Source organism: Pinus tabuliformis, chromosome 2_1, assembly GCF_031772625.1.
Source record: "Pinus tabuliformis cultivar Carrire ecotype Pingquan chromosome 2_1, CPIR1, whole genome shotgun sequence".
NCBI lineage: Eukaryota > Viridiplantae > Streptophyta > Pinopsida > Pinales > Pinaceae > Pinus > Pinus tabuliformis.
In genome coordinates, this window is record NC_142299.1 from 580437301 (window position 1) to 580450987 (window position 13687).

The following is a 13687-nucleotide window of genomic DNA, read 5'->3' on the forward strand; positions in this document are numbered from 1 at the left end:
GGCCACACAAGTGGCATGTGAAGATGACCAAGAACTGATAAGACTTCCACAGTTTCTGTGTCTTGTATACCTGGTTTGGTATCATCCTAAACTTAGACATCTCACTCACCCAGATCTTCAAGATGTCTCTTGAGTTTGCACTACTGTTGGGATTGGTGAAGAGTGCATCCATTTTGTTCACTGGCTGCAACAAGTGATACATCTCCTGAAAGTTATCTGCCCTGAAGGTAGCAAGTTATGTTCCATTGAAACTACTCAGTACCATTGTCTCTAGATCAGTATGCGAGACAATCGAGTGGATCATGTCTGTGCATGGAAACGCAGGATACATGCATGCAACCCGATACAAGCCAAACTTGTGTTTGTTGACATAGAATTTGTGGTCCTCCAGATTCTCCTCAAAGGTGCCTGAAAAGATGTCAGTGATATCCTGTCATGTGATCATGATCTCCTTGTCTATGAAAAACTTAATATCTTCATATATGGGCAAGCACATGGACACTTGCTCGACCACATCTCCAGTTGTTCTCTCAATGGTGTCCTTTGACCCTGCTCTTTTGGAAGCCATCGTACATGTACTGTTGAGAGGATGATGAACACCTGTGATGCCTAGAGACAGAGAAACACTCATGGCCAGAAAAATTTCAGTTGAAAATAAAAATCAGCTTGAGGACTGACATGCAACACACCTGATTAACTGACTAATAAAATTGCACAGTTTTCTCTACGAGAGGTTGGGATACTGACTGCTGGAACTGTACAGAGCACAATCCTGACTACTAATGAGCTAACTAATTGCTGAAACTAGAGAGAGCACAACCTAACTTCACCTACTGAGGACTATAACTGTGCAATGTGTAGTTTCAGTCAACATGACTGCTACCTGGGAAATGCCACTGTGCAATCCTGGGGGCCAACTGAGGCATTGTCTCTCAAAACTGCACATAGCACATCCTGGGAGGCCATTGTGAGGCATGTTCTGCATAATTATAGGGAGTAAGATAGGGCCTTCCATCCCAAAAATTCATAATGCAAGCTAGGTAAGGCAAGATCTGAGCCAAGGCAGATCAGACCTGCCGACGGGCGAGTGAAAATCAATAAGAATTGAATGCATGTGTAGAGATGGTGTAGACATGAGTGAATGGACATGTATGCAATCAATAAGTATAATATTCAATAAGATGGGAAAACAATGAAGTGTTTGAAGTGAGTCGCTGCAATGGGGGTCATTACTGCAAAAACAATGTCATGCATGCTATAACAAGGAAATGCAATGCAGGACTCAAAACAATGCTTCTATAAGCTAACAGACATTGAAATGACAACAAGCATTAAAAAAAACCAAGAAAACAACATTCACACAAACTGAAATGTAAAAAGTGACATTAAAGCAGCAAAAGACATAAAAAGCATACTCACCCAGAAAAAGTTGTGATGAGTGTGCTGAAGGTTCCTAGATGCATTGGGAATGCTAGAGCTCCAAGATTGAAAGTGAAGAATGAGCTTTGAGGTGTTGAGTAAATACTTTTCACAAGATCGAGGTTTATGACACGCATGCCACAATTCTAGGAAAAAGCGACACTTATCAGGAGGTTTCTAAAATGGCTTTTGCATGTAACCCCCAACTGCTAAAAATAGATCCCTAAAATATAGGGATGCCTTTTTTTTCTTTTTTGGAAAAACTTCCCACACATGCAAGGCAAGATTGCATAGTCCTGGAAGGAACTAATCAACTTGTGAGCACATGCAATGGTCAACAAGCCTTGGGATGACTTCTACGAAGTTTCTGGGATGAGTGGCTCTCGTTGCCTCTCAAACTCTGTGCAATTTTTGGACTGAGGCCAAGGCTATTAGTCAGAACTGCAAAAATTCTGAGAATAAGCCTAGTGATGGGCTGCTCTACGTAATTTTATTCGGGAAGTCACCCTCCTACTCGACACAATTCTAGAGAGGAGTGCTAGCTGCCAGGATGCACTGCACAATTCTAGAGAGCAATGTTGGTTGTCCTCCAGTGCTGCGCAATTTTCCAAGTCAGCACAAGAACCGATTTGAGACCAAGTCACGGGAGGTCAGCTTGTGGGTGAAAGACAAACAAGTTAGCGAACACAATTTTTTATGCCAAAGAAACTCAACTGAAACCATAAGTACCTAGGTAGTGTAAGAAATGCTGCTAAGGATGGTTAGTAGGGAGGCTCCAGAATGAAGCTAAGGTAAAATTTTGGAGGGTGGTTGTAGCCGCTGCAACATAAGGAGAAAAACAACCCTATGTTAGGTCCCGCAGTGTATGAAATTCCCTTCTCTTGTGGAATGTCTTACATAGGTCAAACCGGAAGATCCTTCAAAGCTTGATTGAAAGAACACATGACTGACAACTTCCACAACCGCATTGTAAAAGCTATAATTGTTGAGCATTCCAATTGTACCAAGCATTTCATTTGTTTTGACAAGACCAAAATCTTAGCTTCTTCCCCGTATCATTCTAGCCAGGTCATTAGGAGGCCCTTGAAATTGAAAAACATCCTAATAATTTTAACCAGGACGATGGTTACCAGTTAAGTTAATCCTGGAACCCCACCATCCATCTCCTATCATCTAAACCCTTTCTCTCTAATTCAAATTCTCACCCTAAATCCCTCTAGATTTCTTCCCACTTTTCCCTTCTTCATTGTATTATTACTCTTATGATTATTATTTCTCCTTAATCATTTTTATTCCTAATTATAATATTAGTTTTATTGGATTATCAAAATTCCCCTTCCACATATGATATAATTTATAAATCTAGGGTGTTTTATAATTTTCTATCCCAAAATTTTAACCTTTTGAGTATCTCCTCTCCGAAATTAAATTTTATATGTTGTAATCCCTTATTGGTCTGTAGATTGTCATGGATAATCCACTGGATAGTTTCTCAGAACAAATCTGATAATATTATATTAAAAATATGAGATTCTACACTTTACAGCTCTATTTAATTTCTAGATCTGTAAAATTAACTATAATCAGTGCATGCATGTAAAAGTAAATCAAGCAAAGCAGAGAACGAAAAAATAAGATCACACACACATAATACACAAGATATGCTCTATGGGAAACCCTTTCAGGAGAAAACCCAGCTGGAAGGTGAGGTCGCTTCGCTTTCTTTCTTTGTCTGGAAATATGGCTGCAGATACAAAGAAGTAATGTTTGTGGCCAGTGGGATACTACAGTGCACAGATCCTCTGTGTGTCCTCTACCTCTTATCTCTCCTAGCTATATTTGCTCAACTATGGAACAAAATTCTCTCAAAAGAATGGAATGCCTCTTCCTCCTAGTGGCCCAGTTATAACACAGCCTGATAGCTTACTAGTGGTTAAGTTTGACTACATCAACTCTTAACTAGAGTTACAAAATAGACTCTTCTAGAATATTTTACATCAAAAACATGTGGCTAGCCCATTTTCCATGAATAATGGGGGCTGACACGACATCCTCTCAAACTATAGGTGTGAAAACAGGAAGGTCAACTTCTGAGTGGCATAACTTTTGCATACGAACTCTAATTGACGTGATTCCTACGTTGTTGGAAATATTTAGGTGTGTATAATAACAGGAAAAAGTGTGGCAGTTAAGAGATAAATTTTTACCCCCCAAAAATTGTCATTTGATGCCTCAAAATGCTCCCAAAAGGTTTCAAATCTCGTTTTGCCAAATTGGGTCCTGCTAGTAAAAACGGTCCCGTGAGCCGATTCCTCCACTTTTTCCACTCCAAATACATCGAGATGGATGAAAAAAAATATAATGATCCAATTCAGATCACTTATCATTTTTAGTGGCTTTATTTCTATATTTCTTCATCTCAATAACATTATTACCCACATCTTAACATTAAATATCTTTGATATAGAATAATAATATTTTACAATAATGATTGCCCCGCCCCCCCTTTTTTTGAATTCTCATCCAATAGAAATTAATTTTTCCATATTTATTTCCGATTGTTTACCTTTTGACCTTTAGCTATCTCCAATCACATTATATATTATATCCCTATTTCATTCCAATTTGATTTATTTATCTCTATAATTTAACCTTAAATCTTATAATTAGCTATCTATGCTTATGATATTATTAACAAAACAATTTTTTTGCTTCTCCACATTCTTTGGAATTTTAACCAATGAAAAATAAAAACATTTTTAATTTTTATTCCTTTTATTTATATTTATTTCTAATTCCAAATATCCTAATTCAACTAACAATTATAATAGAACTTAATTTTAATTTTAATCAATATTTTATCTCTCTTTTGGTAATAAAAATATTCGTTTATATAGCGTTTATCTCTAATTCTTAATTCCCTCAATCTCTATATATCATGGTCATGCACTCTTCCTATCATCATTTTGCTTCCCACCCCTGAATATGGGTGAATGATTTACCCGAAACGTTGGACTGTTCAAACAATTCACACAGGACTCGAGAAGCTATCATCAACAAGGTGTGAGGTTTCATTGGGATTTCATAATGGGGAGACCCCCTTGTTTGATGGATTTCCAACACCATCAACAGGTTATGAGGGTAGAGAAAATATTGTAGTTAATGCACACTTATGTGTTTGGACCTGTATTATTTCCACCATAATGTATATCTATGTACTATGTCTCATTTATAAATGACTTCTCGAGGATTAAATGGATTTATTTCCTCAATGAGAAATCTAAATTGTTTGTCATAATCAAAGATTTTAAGGCTCCTGTTGAAAAATAAAAAAGTAGAAAACTAAGGTGCTAAGGACAAATAATGGTGGAGAATTATGCTGCAATGAATTTTAAGAATTTTGTAAAAAGTGTAGTACAGCAAGGCAAGATGCTAACAAAATAGAGTTTCATAAAGGATCAACATGATGTTGATGGAGGAAACAAGGAGCATGCTCATGGGTGCCAGGTTAGGAGGAGAATTTTGGGTAGAGGCAGTGGACATTTTTTGTTACCTAGTAAATAGATCACCCTCATGAGCATTCAATGAAAAGACTCAATAGGAGGTGTGGACTACTAAGAAATTCTCTTAAACATTGTAAGGTATTTGGCTATGATGTTTATGTACATGTTACAAAGAATAATAGTGATAAGCTAGATAAGAAAAATGAAAAATGTATATTTATTGGATATAAATATGGTTTGAAAGGTTATAAGCCTTGGATCCTAAAAACTAACAAGCTTATGTATAGTCGACATACGGTACTTAGAGAAATCAAAATGTTTTCAAAGAAGAATTATTACTAAGGGAGAAATAACCAAAGAAGATATAATTTGAATTGAAGGATGATGAATTAGTCTCTATTAAAGAATAGAAATGAGAAGAAGGAAAACCACATCATCCAATACTGAGGAGGTTGATTGAAAATAAATGCAGTTAGAAAGGTATACTCCACTTAATTTTGAACCAAATTTTTTTATTATTATTATTGATGATGATCCTCAAACCATAGGGGGAAATAAATTTAGAGGATGTAAAACTTTGGAAGAATGCCATGGTTGAAGAAATGCAAGCCTTGGACAAAAATGAGGTTTGATATTTATTAGAGTTATCAGTTAGAAGGAAGCCCATAGGTAGCAAGAAAATGGGTGTTTAAGAAGAATCTGAATGTAAAAGAAAGAATGGAGAAATATAAAGCTCAATTAGTAGCAAAAACTTATTTCTATGTACATGGAATTTAATTTCATGATATTTTTCACCTATTTACAAGTTAACTTCTATTATATTTCCTTTATCTATAAAGGTTTCTTTTGATTTTGAAGTAGAATAAATAGACATGACACAACCTTCCTAAATGGGGTTATGGAAGTAGAAATATACATTGATTAGCTAGAAGGATTTGTGGTGAAGGGAAGTAAAGAGTTTATATGCAAGTTAAAAAATTCCATTATGGGTTAAAGCTACCACCAAGGATGTGGTATCAAAAATTTGATACCTATATATCAAGACTTGGCTTCATAAGGAGAAATGTAGATCACGATGAGTATCTCAAATTAGTTGGTGATCATCTTATACCAAATGGTACCATTGCTATGATCTTTCTCTCCACTAGTGGGATTTATGTAGGGATTTTAAAACCTTGGATAAAACATTGCTATAGTTAAACCATATCCTTACATTATTTATATATTCATAATATTATATCATACAATGAGTATCACAATTATCAATTTTTAAAACCTTTGGATTCAAAGGGTGGAAAAATTTGGAAGAACAACATCATTAAAGAAATGCAAGCCTTGGAAAAAATGAAGTTTGAGATCTAATTAAGTTATAAGCTATAAGAATAACCATAGGTAGCAAATGGGTCTTTAAGAAGAATTTTAATGTAGAAGGAAGAATATACAAAGCTCAATTAGTAGCAAATATTGTTCCAAGGTAGAGGGAATTGAATTTGATGATATTTTTTCTCTTATTTCCAAGATAGCTTCTATTATATTTATTTTATCTGTTAATGTTACTTTTGATTTTGAAGTTGAACATATAGACGTGAAGACAACATTCAGACATTGGGATATGGACGTAGAAATATACTTGAAGTAGCCATCTGGATCTATGGCGAAGGGAGATAAAGAGTTTACATATAAGCAAAAAATGTCATTTATAGGTTCAAGTAGTCACCAAGGATGTGGTATCAAAAAATTTATACCTATATATCAAGACTTGGCTTCATAAGGAGTAACGAAAATCACTACGTGTATCTCAAATCAGTTGTTGATAATCTCATATATTTGTTCTTGAATGGGAATCCTTGCTACACGAAGGTTCAAGGGTAATGAAAACCCCGCATCCCACTCTACCCCCCTTCGCCCCCTCCATGAAACGAAAAAAAGCGGTGGTCTTGTGTTCATTTTTGGCAGTTTTTAGCACACAATTTTCACGTTTGAGCAATTTTGAAATGCATGGTGGTTCAACTCATGGTTTTGTAATTTTGGTTAAGAAATTTTGGTTATCTTCTAATCTAGGGTAAACAAATTGATTTTTTTATGAATTTCACTAGATATACATATTGTATTGTAACATTGTAAAGAAGAATATACTAAAAGAAATTCTACTTTTCCCAATATGATTTTCTAAAGTAAAATATTTTTGTTACTATATCATTCCATCTTTTTTATTTTAATAAAAAATTATTTGTGACAATTAACTATACAATGTTAAAATCTAAAATGTCAAAATACACAAAAATAATAATATTTTTTTTTATTAAAAATAATTAATTTATCTATTAGTAAAGTCATCAAAACAAAAAAATAATAATAACATTATAAGGTTCTTTCTAAACCTATCTAAAAGAATTTAGAACCTTATATAAAATGTTTGGTATAATTAAACCATATTCTTCCATTATTTATATATTCATAATATTATATCACACACTCGTTATCACAATTATGCTTTTTGTAAACCTTAGATATTAATCAGTATGAAAATATGCAAATTTAAAATGGCAAAGCATAAGACCCTATCACGATAATCCTTTCTTATCTAAATACTCATATTATTTCCGTAAAATCCCAAGCGAAATCAATCAATCAAATTCCTACTTCATAGTAGATTATCCATCCTATTCCCCTTACTTTATTGTAGCACATTAGGTACCACTGATTCCTCTTAATGTTGGTTCCAATTCGAAATACGAACATATTTGGAAGGGATCGGTCACACCTCAAAGAAATCTATTTGTAGTAGATAGCCAACAATTTTTCCATAATTAAGTTCATTTAATTTATTATCTTATTTACTAAACTTTAACAAATAAATACTATTCTTAAAAAAGTTTTAAAAATTAGTTACAAAATATATTTTAAAAAATCTAACAAATTAAAAAGATTTTGCGGATATTTTTTTAAATTATAAATTAGCTTAGTCATATAAGTTAAATTATTGGTAAATTGATAAACATTAATTTATGATAAGCATAAAAAAATTTACCTCATGGCACATCTCACATTACCAATATTTAAAAAAAAAAAATTATAACTTCTTTATTATTATTATTATTATTATAAACAGGTAAGAAGATTCTTAACCAAGGATATTTTTAATGTATAAATAGGTTTTGTTATAATATCATGGGCTAATATCATGACTTTTCAAAAGCACATGCCCAAAAAAACATAATTTATTTCATATAACATTTTTTTTAATCAATCAATTTAATTAAAAGAGTAAAAATTGCATAACTACTTTTAAGATAAAAATGAACCTTTGATTTGTGATTGTCACTAACAATATTTTAAAATATTCCATAAATGTTAAACCTCTACCATTTACTTAATAATTATTAATAATTAAATTAAAATAAATATACTTATCACCATAAACTAATATAATTATAATTTTAAGAAGAAAAAAACTAACAAGAAAGACCTAATGACTAAGCAAGAGCCTAGACATCCGGTATTGACCACACACGGAGTGAAAACCCCTGGGGCCGCCAGGCGGATGGGGTGGTAAGACACAATCCTATTGACCACAAATGGAGTGAAAATTCCCTGGGACGGCTAGGTGGATGGGGTGGCAAGCCTCAATCCTAACCACTCGAGCTAAGAACCATTGACAATTTTAAGATATTTTTAAATTTTTGTTACAAAACAAAAGGTCCACAATGTCTTGGATATATAGCCGTAGAGTGCACTGTTTAAGCACTCCTAGATATTAAGTCACCAATTCAATTACCTACCTTATTCAAGTGTTATTCTCACGACTATTATAAAGCCTCATAAAACTTAAAAAAAAAAAAAAAAAAATTACAAAATAAAAATAAAAATTAATTAATAACTTTAATTTTAATAATAATTATTTTGCTTTAAAATTAAAATATTAATTATTTGAAATATTAAATTAATTTTGTATTAATAAAATTTTTTTATATGTTTTTATAAAAATAGCTTTGCTTTAAAATTAAAATATTAATTATTTGAAATAGTAAATTAAATTTTTATTAATTGAATTTTTGCTTTATGTTTCAACCTTACATGTTTATATAAAAATGAAAAACCGAGATTCATTATCCGAGAATAATGCCAAATAATTCTACACTATTTTTTCGGAAATAAATAATCAATTATTGAAAAGCTGACCGACAATACTGCATATGCGAGTTTCTCGGATATAGGTACATAAAATAATTTTTTTAAAGTTCCATGATTATAACACCAACCAAAAACTGCACATCCGAGTCTCTCGGGTACATATAAATAAATTTAAAAATTATCATTTTTTTTAAAAGCGAATTTCTCGGATATTTGTTTACACAGTGCCGTAGCGCGTAGCCATCAAATTAATATATCAAGTGGATTTCTCGAATATTTGTTTACACAGTGCAATAGCGCGTAGCAATCAAATTAATATATTAAATGGGGACATGGTAGAGTGCAATATTAATATTAAATAAATAAGTGTTGCATGTTGTATATTTTTTTTTTGGTGTTAATGTCATTTATTTATTTTTGTGGTTTAGTGTAGATTTTTATTCTACGTGTTAAAGTAGGTATTTGAAAAAAATAGTAGGTAATAATTTCTGGCAGGTATATTTATTTACATCTTGTTTTTATTCATTTTTTATTTAAATACTTGCTTAAATTATGATGGTAAATCTGTTATTTACATGAGTATTAGCTATTTTTAAACATTTGGAACAAATAGTTAAAAGTTATAGCATAAATATTGAAACTACATCCATAAAATTATGGCAAAAAAAAATCAGAAGCAATTATCTATATGGTACAAATGTTGCAACAAAACCTTCAAAGTAATCGATAGCTAATAAGAGTAATACAATACTTGCGTTTACACATTTGCCGCTTTCAGAGGGCATAAAGTATCTTGGGTTCAGATTGAAGTGTTGCTCCTACAAGTCGGAGGATTGGCGCTGGATCGTTGACCGCTTCCACAAGAAGCTTGCCGATTGGAGCTTCCGCACCCTCTCCTTGGGAGGCAGGGTGGTCCTTGTTAAATCTGTCCTCACTCAGCTCTCTGTCTTCTGGGGACATCTCTTCCTTCTCCCGCCATGCATTATACTTTCTATAAACAGAATTATTTCCTGTTTCATTTGGGGCGCGAAAGCTGAACGCTATAAAATCCATCTTTCCAAGCTCGACTCTCTCTCTCTGCCGAAAATCTATGACGGATGGGGCATTCTGAACATTAAAATTTTTGGCACAGCACTAATCTGCAAATCATTGTGGAGGGGTATTTATGGATCTAGCCTTTGGAGTGACATCGTCAGGCAGAAATACCTTAAAGGCAGGGGAATTGATTTCTGGTTCAGATTCGACTCTATTGGCATCAAACGAGGCTCTGCTATCTGGTCAAGTTTTCGAAGGATCCAACGATATTTCCTCAGCAATCTGAAATGGAATATCCACACAGGCAGCAAGATTTACATTGGGCTAGACTCCTTTGCTGGTTTCAAGGGAACTATGCAGTTTCCCCCACCTCTTCTTTTCTTCCTTCGAAGATCGGGCTTGTATACATGGGATCGAATCATAAAGGAATGGGATGGCCCCCAGCCTATGCTCCGGGACGCTGATGATATCAACCTCCCAATCGACCTCATCCCCCTCTGGTCTGACCTCTCAAACTCTCTCCTGCGGGGTGGTCTTCTGCGCTCGAACGTTGCTGATCATCTTACATGGTCTCTCCCTTTCTCTGCTCCACATGCTATTGTAAAAGATATATACGCAGATCTCATTTCAGTTTGTGCTCCTGCTTCGCGGCGCTTTCCAGTCTTCTGGTGGAAGATTCGCTGCCCCCTCAAGATTATTTTGTTCTCTTGGTTGGTGCTTTTCAACAAGAACCTAACCTGGGACACCTTGAGGCGGCGGTCTTGGCATGGCCCCAGCTGATGTGCTCTCTGCAAGATGGATGAGGAAACAAATTTCCATCTCTTCTTCAAGTGCTTTGTTGCCCAACACATCTGGTATGTCCTTGCAAATTATTTCTCTTTTCATCACCTATGTTTCATCTCTGTGGATGCAGCCTTTGCCTGGTGGGGGCGTCAAAAATCCCTCCGCCCCATTCTCCCCATTACCATCTGGTCTCTATGGCGGTGGCGAAATCGGTTAATTTTTGAAGACTCCACACTCTCTGCAGATTTTGTCCTGCAATCTATCTCCACTCTGTTCTCCCCGGACAGCTGATCGGTCTCCATGGGGTCTGTTTTTCCATCTCCTGACATAGATGCACGTATACAGGTTAAGTCATATGGGCGATTTTTCTATCAGATGTTTCTCAGAGATGTTTTTCAGATTCTGCCTATAGTTCTGAAACTGTTTCATGCAAGCTGCTCATGAAAGCTGATACATGTTGTTTTTTGTGTCATAAGGCGCTCCTTCAGACATTTTGTCATAAGGCGCTCCTCAATATTGCCATATATTGTCTGTATATCTCCTCAATATAATATAAAGATTTTCTTTCTAGAAAAAAACTAAAATAAAAATAATAACGAACTAAAATTACACATAGACGAGTGCTTTCAAAAATGAAAAGTATAATTGATGAAATTTATATAATTTTTAGTTAGAGATTTTTTAAATAAAAAATATAAAATAAAAGATAAAATGTAATGACATAAACATACTCTACTCTAATAAATTTTAATGATAATTGTGATTGATATGTAGATAGCTGGCCATTATTTTTCATGTAAAAAAAATTAAAAGTCATATTAAGTTGATGAAGTGTTTTAAACAACTTTTTAAGTTTACATAGTCAATGAAACGTTTTGGAATAAGTATTGGGATCTCAACTGCTGAATAGTCTGCCTACATACAGAAGTTCTTTGGTATTTTGGAAGTCAGGTATTTGGTATTTTGTAAGTCAGGGGTCTACAGTAGCCGCTTTTGTGATCGAGATAAAATTGTATTTATAATATTTTTTATTAAAATATTTTGTAAATTTTAGAGCTTTGTTGAAAACAAATATAAAAAACTAGATATTAAACTTTGAACTAGATGTTAATATTATATTAACTTGAGGCCTAAGCCCATATTAATTACGTTTATGTAAAAAATAAAAATGTACCATAATAAAAATTTAAATTTTTATTAATTTATAAAATTTGAATTATTTAAAATTTTTAAATTTCAAAAAATAATAATTAAAATTTTTAATTTTTATTTTTAATTTGAATATCTGGTTAATCTAAAAACATCAAATTTATTACCCGCAATTGTTTTAAAAGGTGCAAAGAGAGGCCGTTGAATTGAAAAAGTTGTACTTTGATTTGAAATAATAATTGTTGTATTAGATTTAAGTTGTTTAGCGTGTTTGTGTTAAGTTGTTAATACATATTTAAAATAATAATTGAAATATTGAGATGATGAAAATTCACTGAGATATAATTTACGACTTATTTTACCAATGAAAAATTTAAAACCATTGTGAAGAAATATTGGTTTTCTAGAATGAGCAATTTCTATTAAGAGGAAACACGAAGTACATATTACTTTTGCCTCATTTTAGGCGTCATTTTAGGAACGACATTTAATAAAAAATATTGCCTATGTCTAATATGGTGGCATTCAAAATGTATGTTGTATTCTTATTCTCATTTGTATTCCCTATTATTGATGATTATCTCATTCATGAAATTATCTATAAATATTGTAAATCAAGACAATGTATTATTACTCTACATCAAGTTCAACTGGACCCAAACTATGACAAATTAGAATAATCCTACTATTATTATATATTAGTTGTTTCACTAAGAAATTTTGGATGACATTGTTTTTTTTATAGAAATCTTTGCTTAAAGACAATTAAACCCATATACCTATAAATCATAGCTATGTGTGAATCTCAGTGTTCAATGTTTAGAGAGAGATACATTCATATTCAATGTATAGAGAGAGAGATACAGTTGTATTCAATGTACAGTCATTTTCGATGTTCAGTACTAGTAGAGGTGGATGTTATGTCAACCAGATTGAAGGGGCTGCAGATCGCTTTGAAAATGACCTCGTGCATGGAATAGACGTCGGGATGGACAACCGGAACGTTTTTGATGGTGAGGGGATGCTTGGTATCGTAAGCCCCGGTGATGTACAGGCGGCGGCCGGGGAGAAGAGTTGGGAGTCCCGAACCCACATGAAGTCGTTGTAGGTCACTGAAACACAGTCGAGTCAGCACCACATGGAAGCGCATCATGGCCGCCAGGAGTGATGACGAGGATGCCACATAAGCGAAGTTCTGGTCGATGGGAGCAAACACGGTGATGTGGCTGACGTTGTTCTGGTCCTTGGCCAGGATCATGTCCATCTCCTCCATCTGCATGGCCACAACAAATGATATGTAGCCCTTGGAGTGTAACACTTCTTGGATTCTAAACCATGATACCTTAACTCGAAGATCATTGTTGTTGTTGTTTTTTTCGTTGTCATCGTCTTCAATGGGTGGTGGCGGCATCTACGGTATCAGGTTGTTGGTGGGTGTGGGCGGATGGTGGAAGTGCGGCAGCAACACTATCAAGTTGTGGTTGGCCATGTGAGTGGGAGGAGCGTTGGAGCACGGGGTGTCGATGAGGCTCTCGTCTCGTGAAAATTTGTGTCGAAGAATGGCAGGGCCACGCCATGTATGGCAAAGGTACCTTTGGTGTAGAGATCGAGGTGAGCGACGGGCACTCCGTTGATGGCCATGACCCCATTCACGTTGCTCGTGA

At 34.2% G+C, this 13687-nt stretch overlaps 1 protein-coding gene across 1 annotated transcript; it reads right to left on the minus strand.

The window, feature by feature from the left end:
- Positions 1 to 12906: 12906 nt before the first annotated feature.
- On the minus strand, positions 12907 to 13434 carry LOC149201787 (fasciclin-like arabinogalactan protein 21). The gene has a single exon (XM_089401365.1). The coding sequence runs from the start codon at positions 13432 to 13434 to the stop codon at positions 12907 to 12909; it is 528 nt and encodes a 175-aa protein (XP_089257491.1).
- Positions 13435 to 13687: the final 253 nt, after the last annotated feature.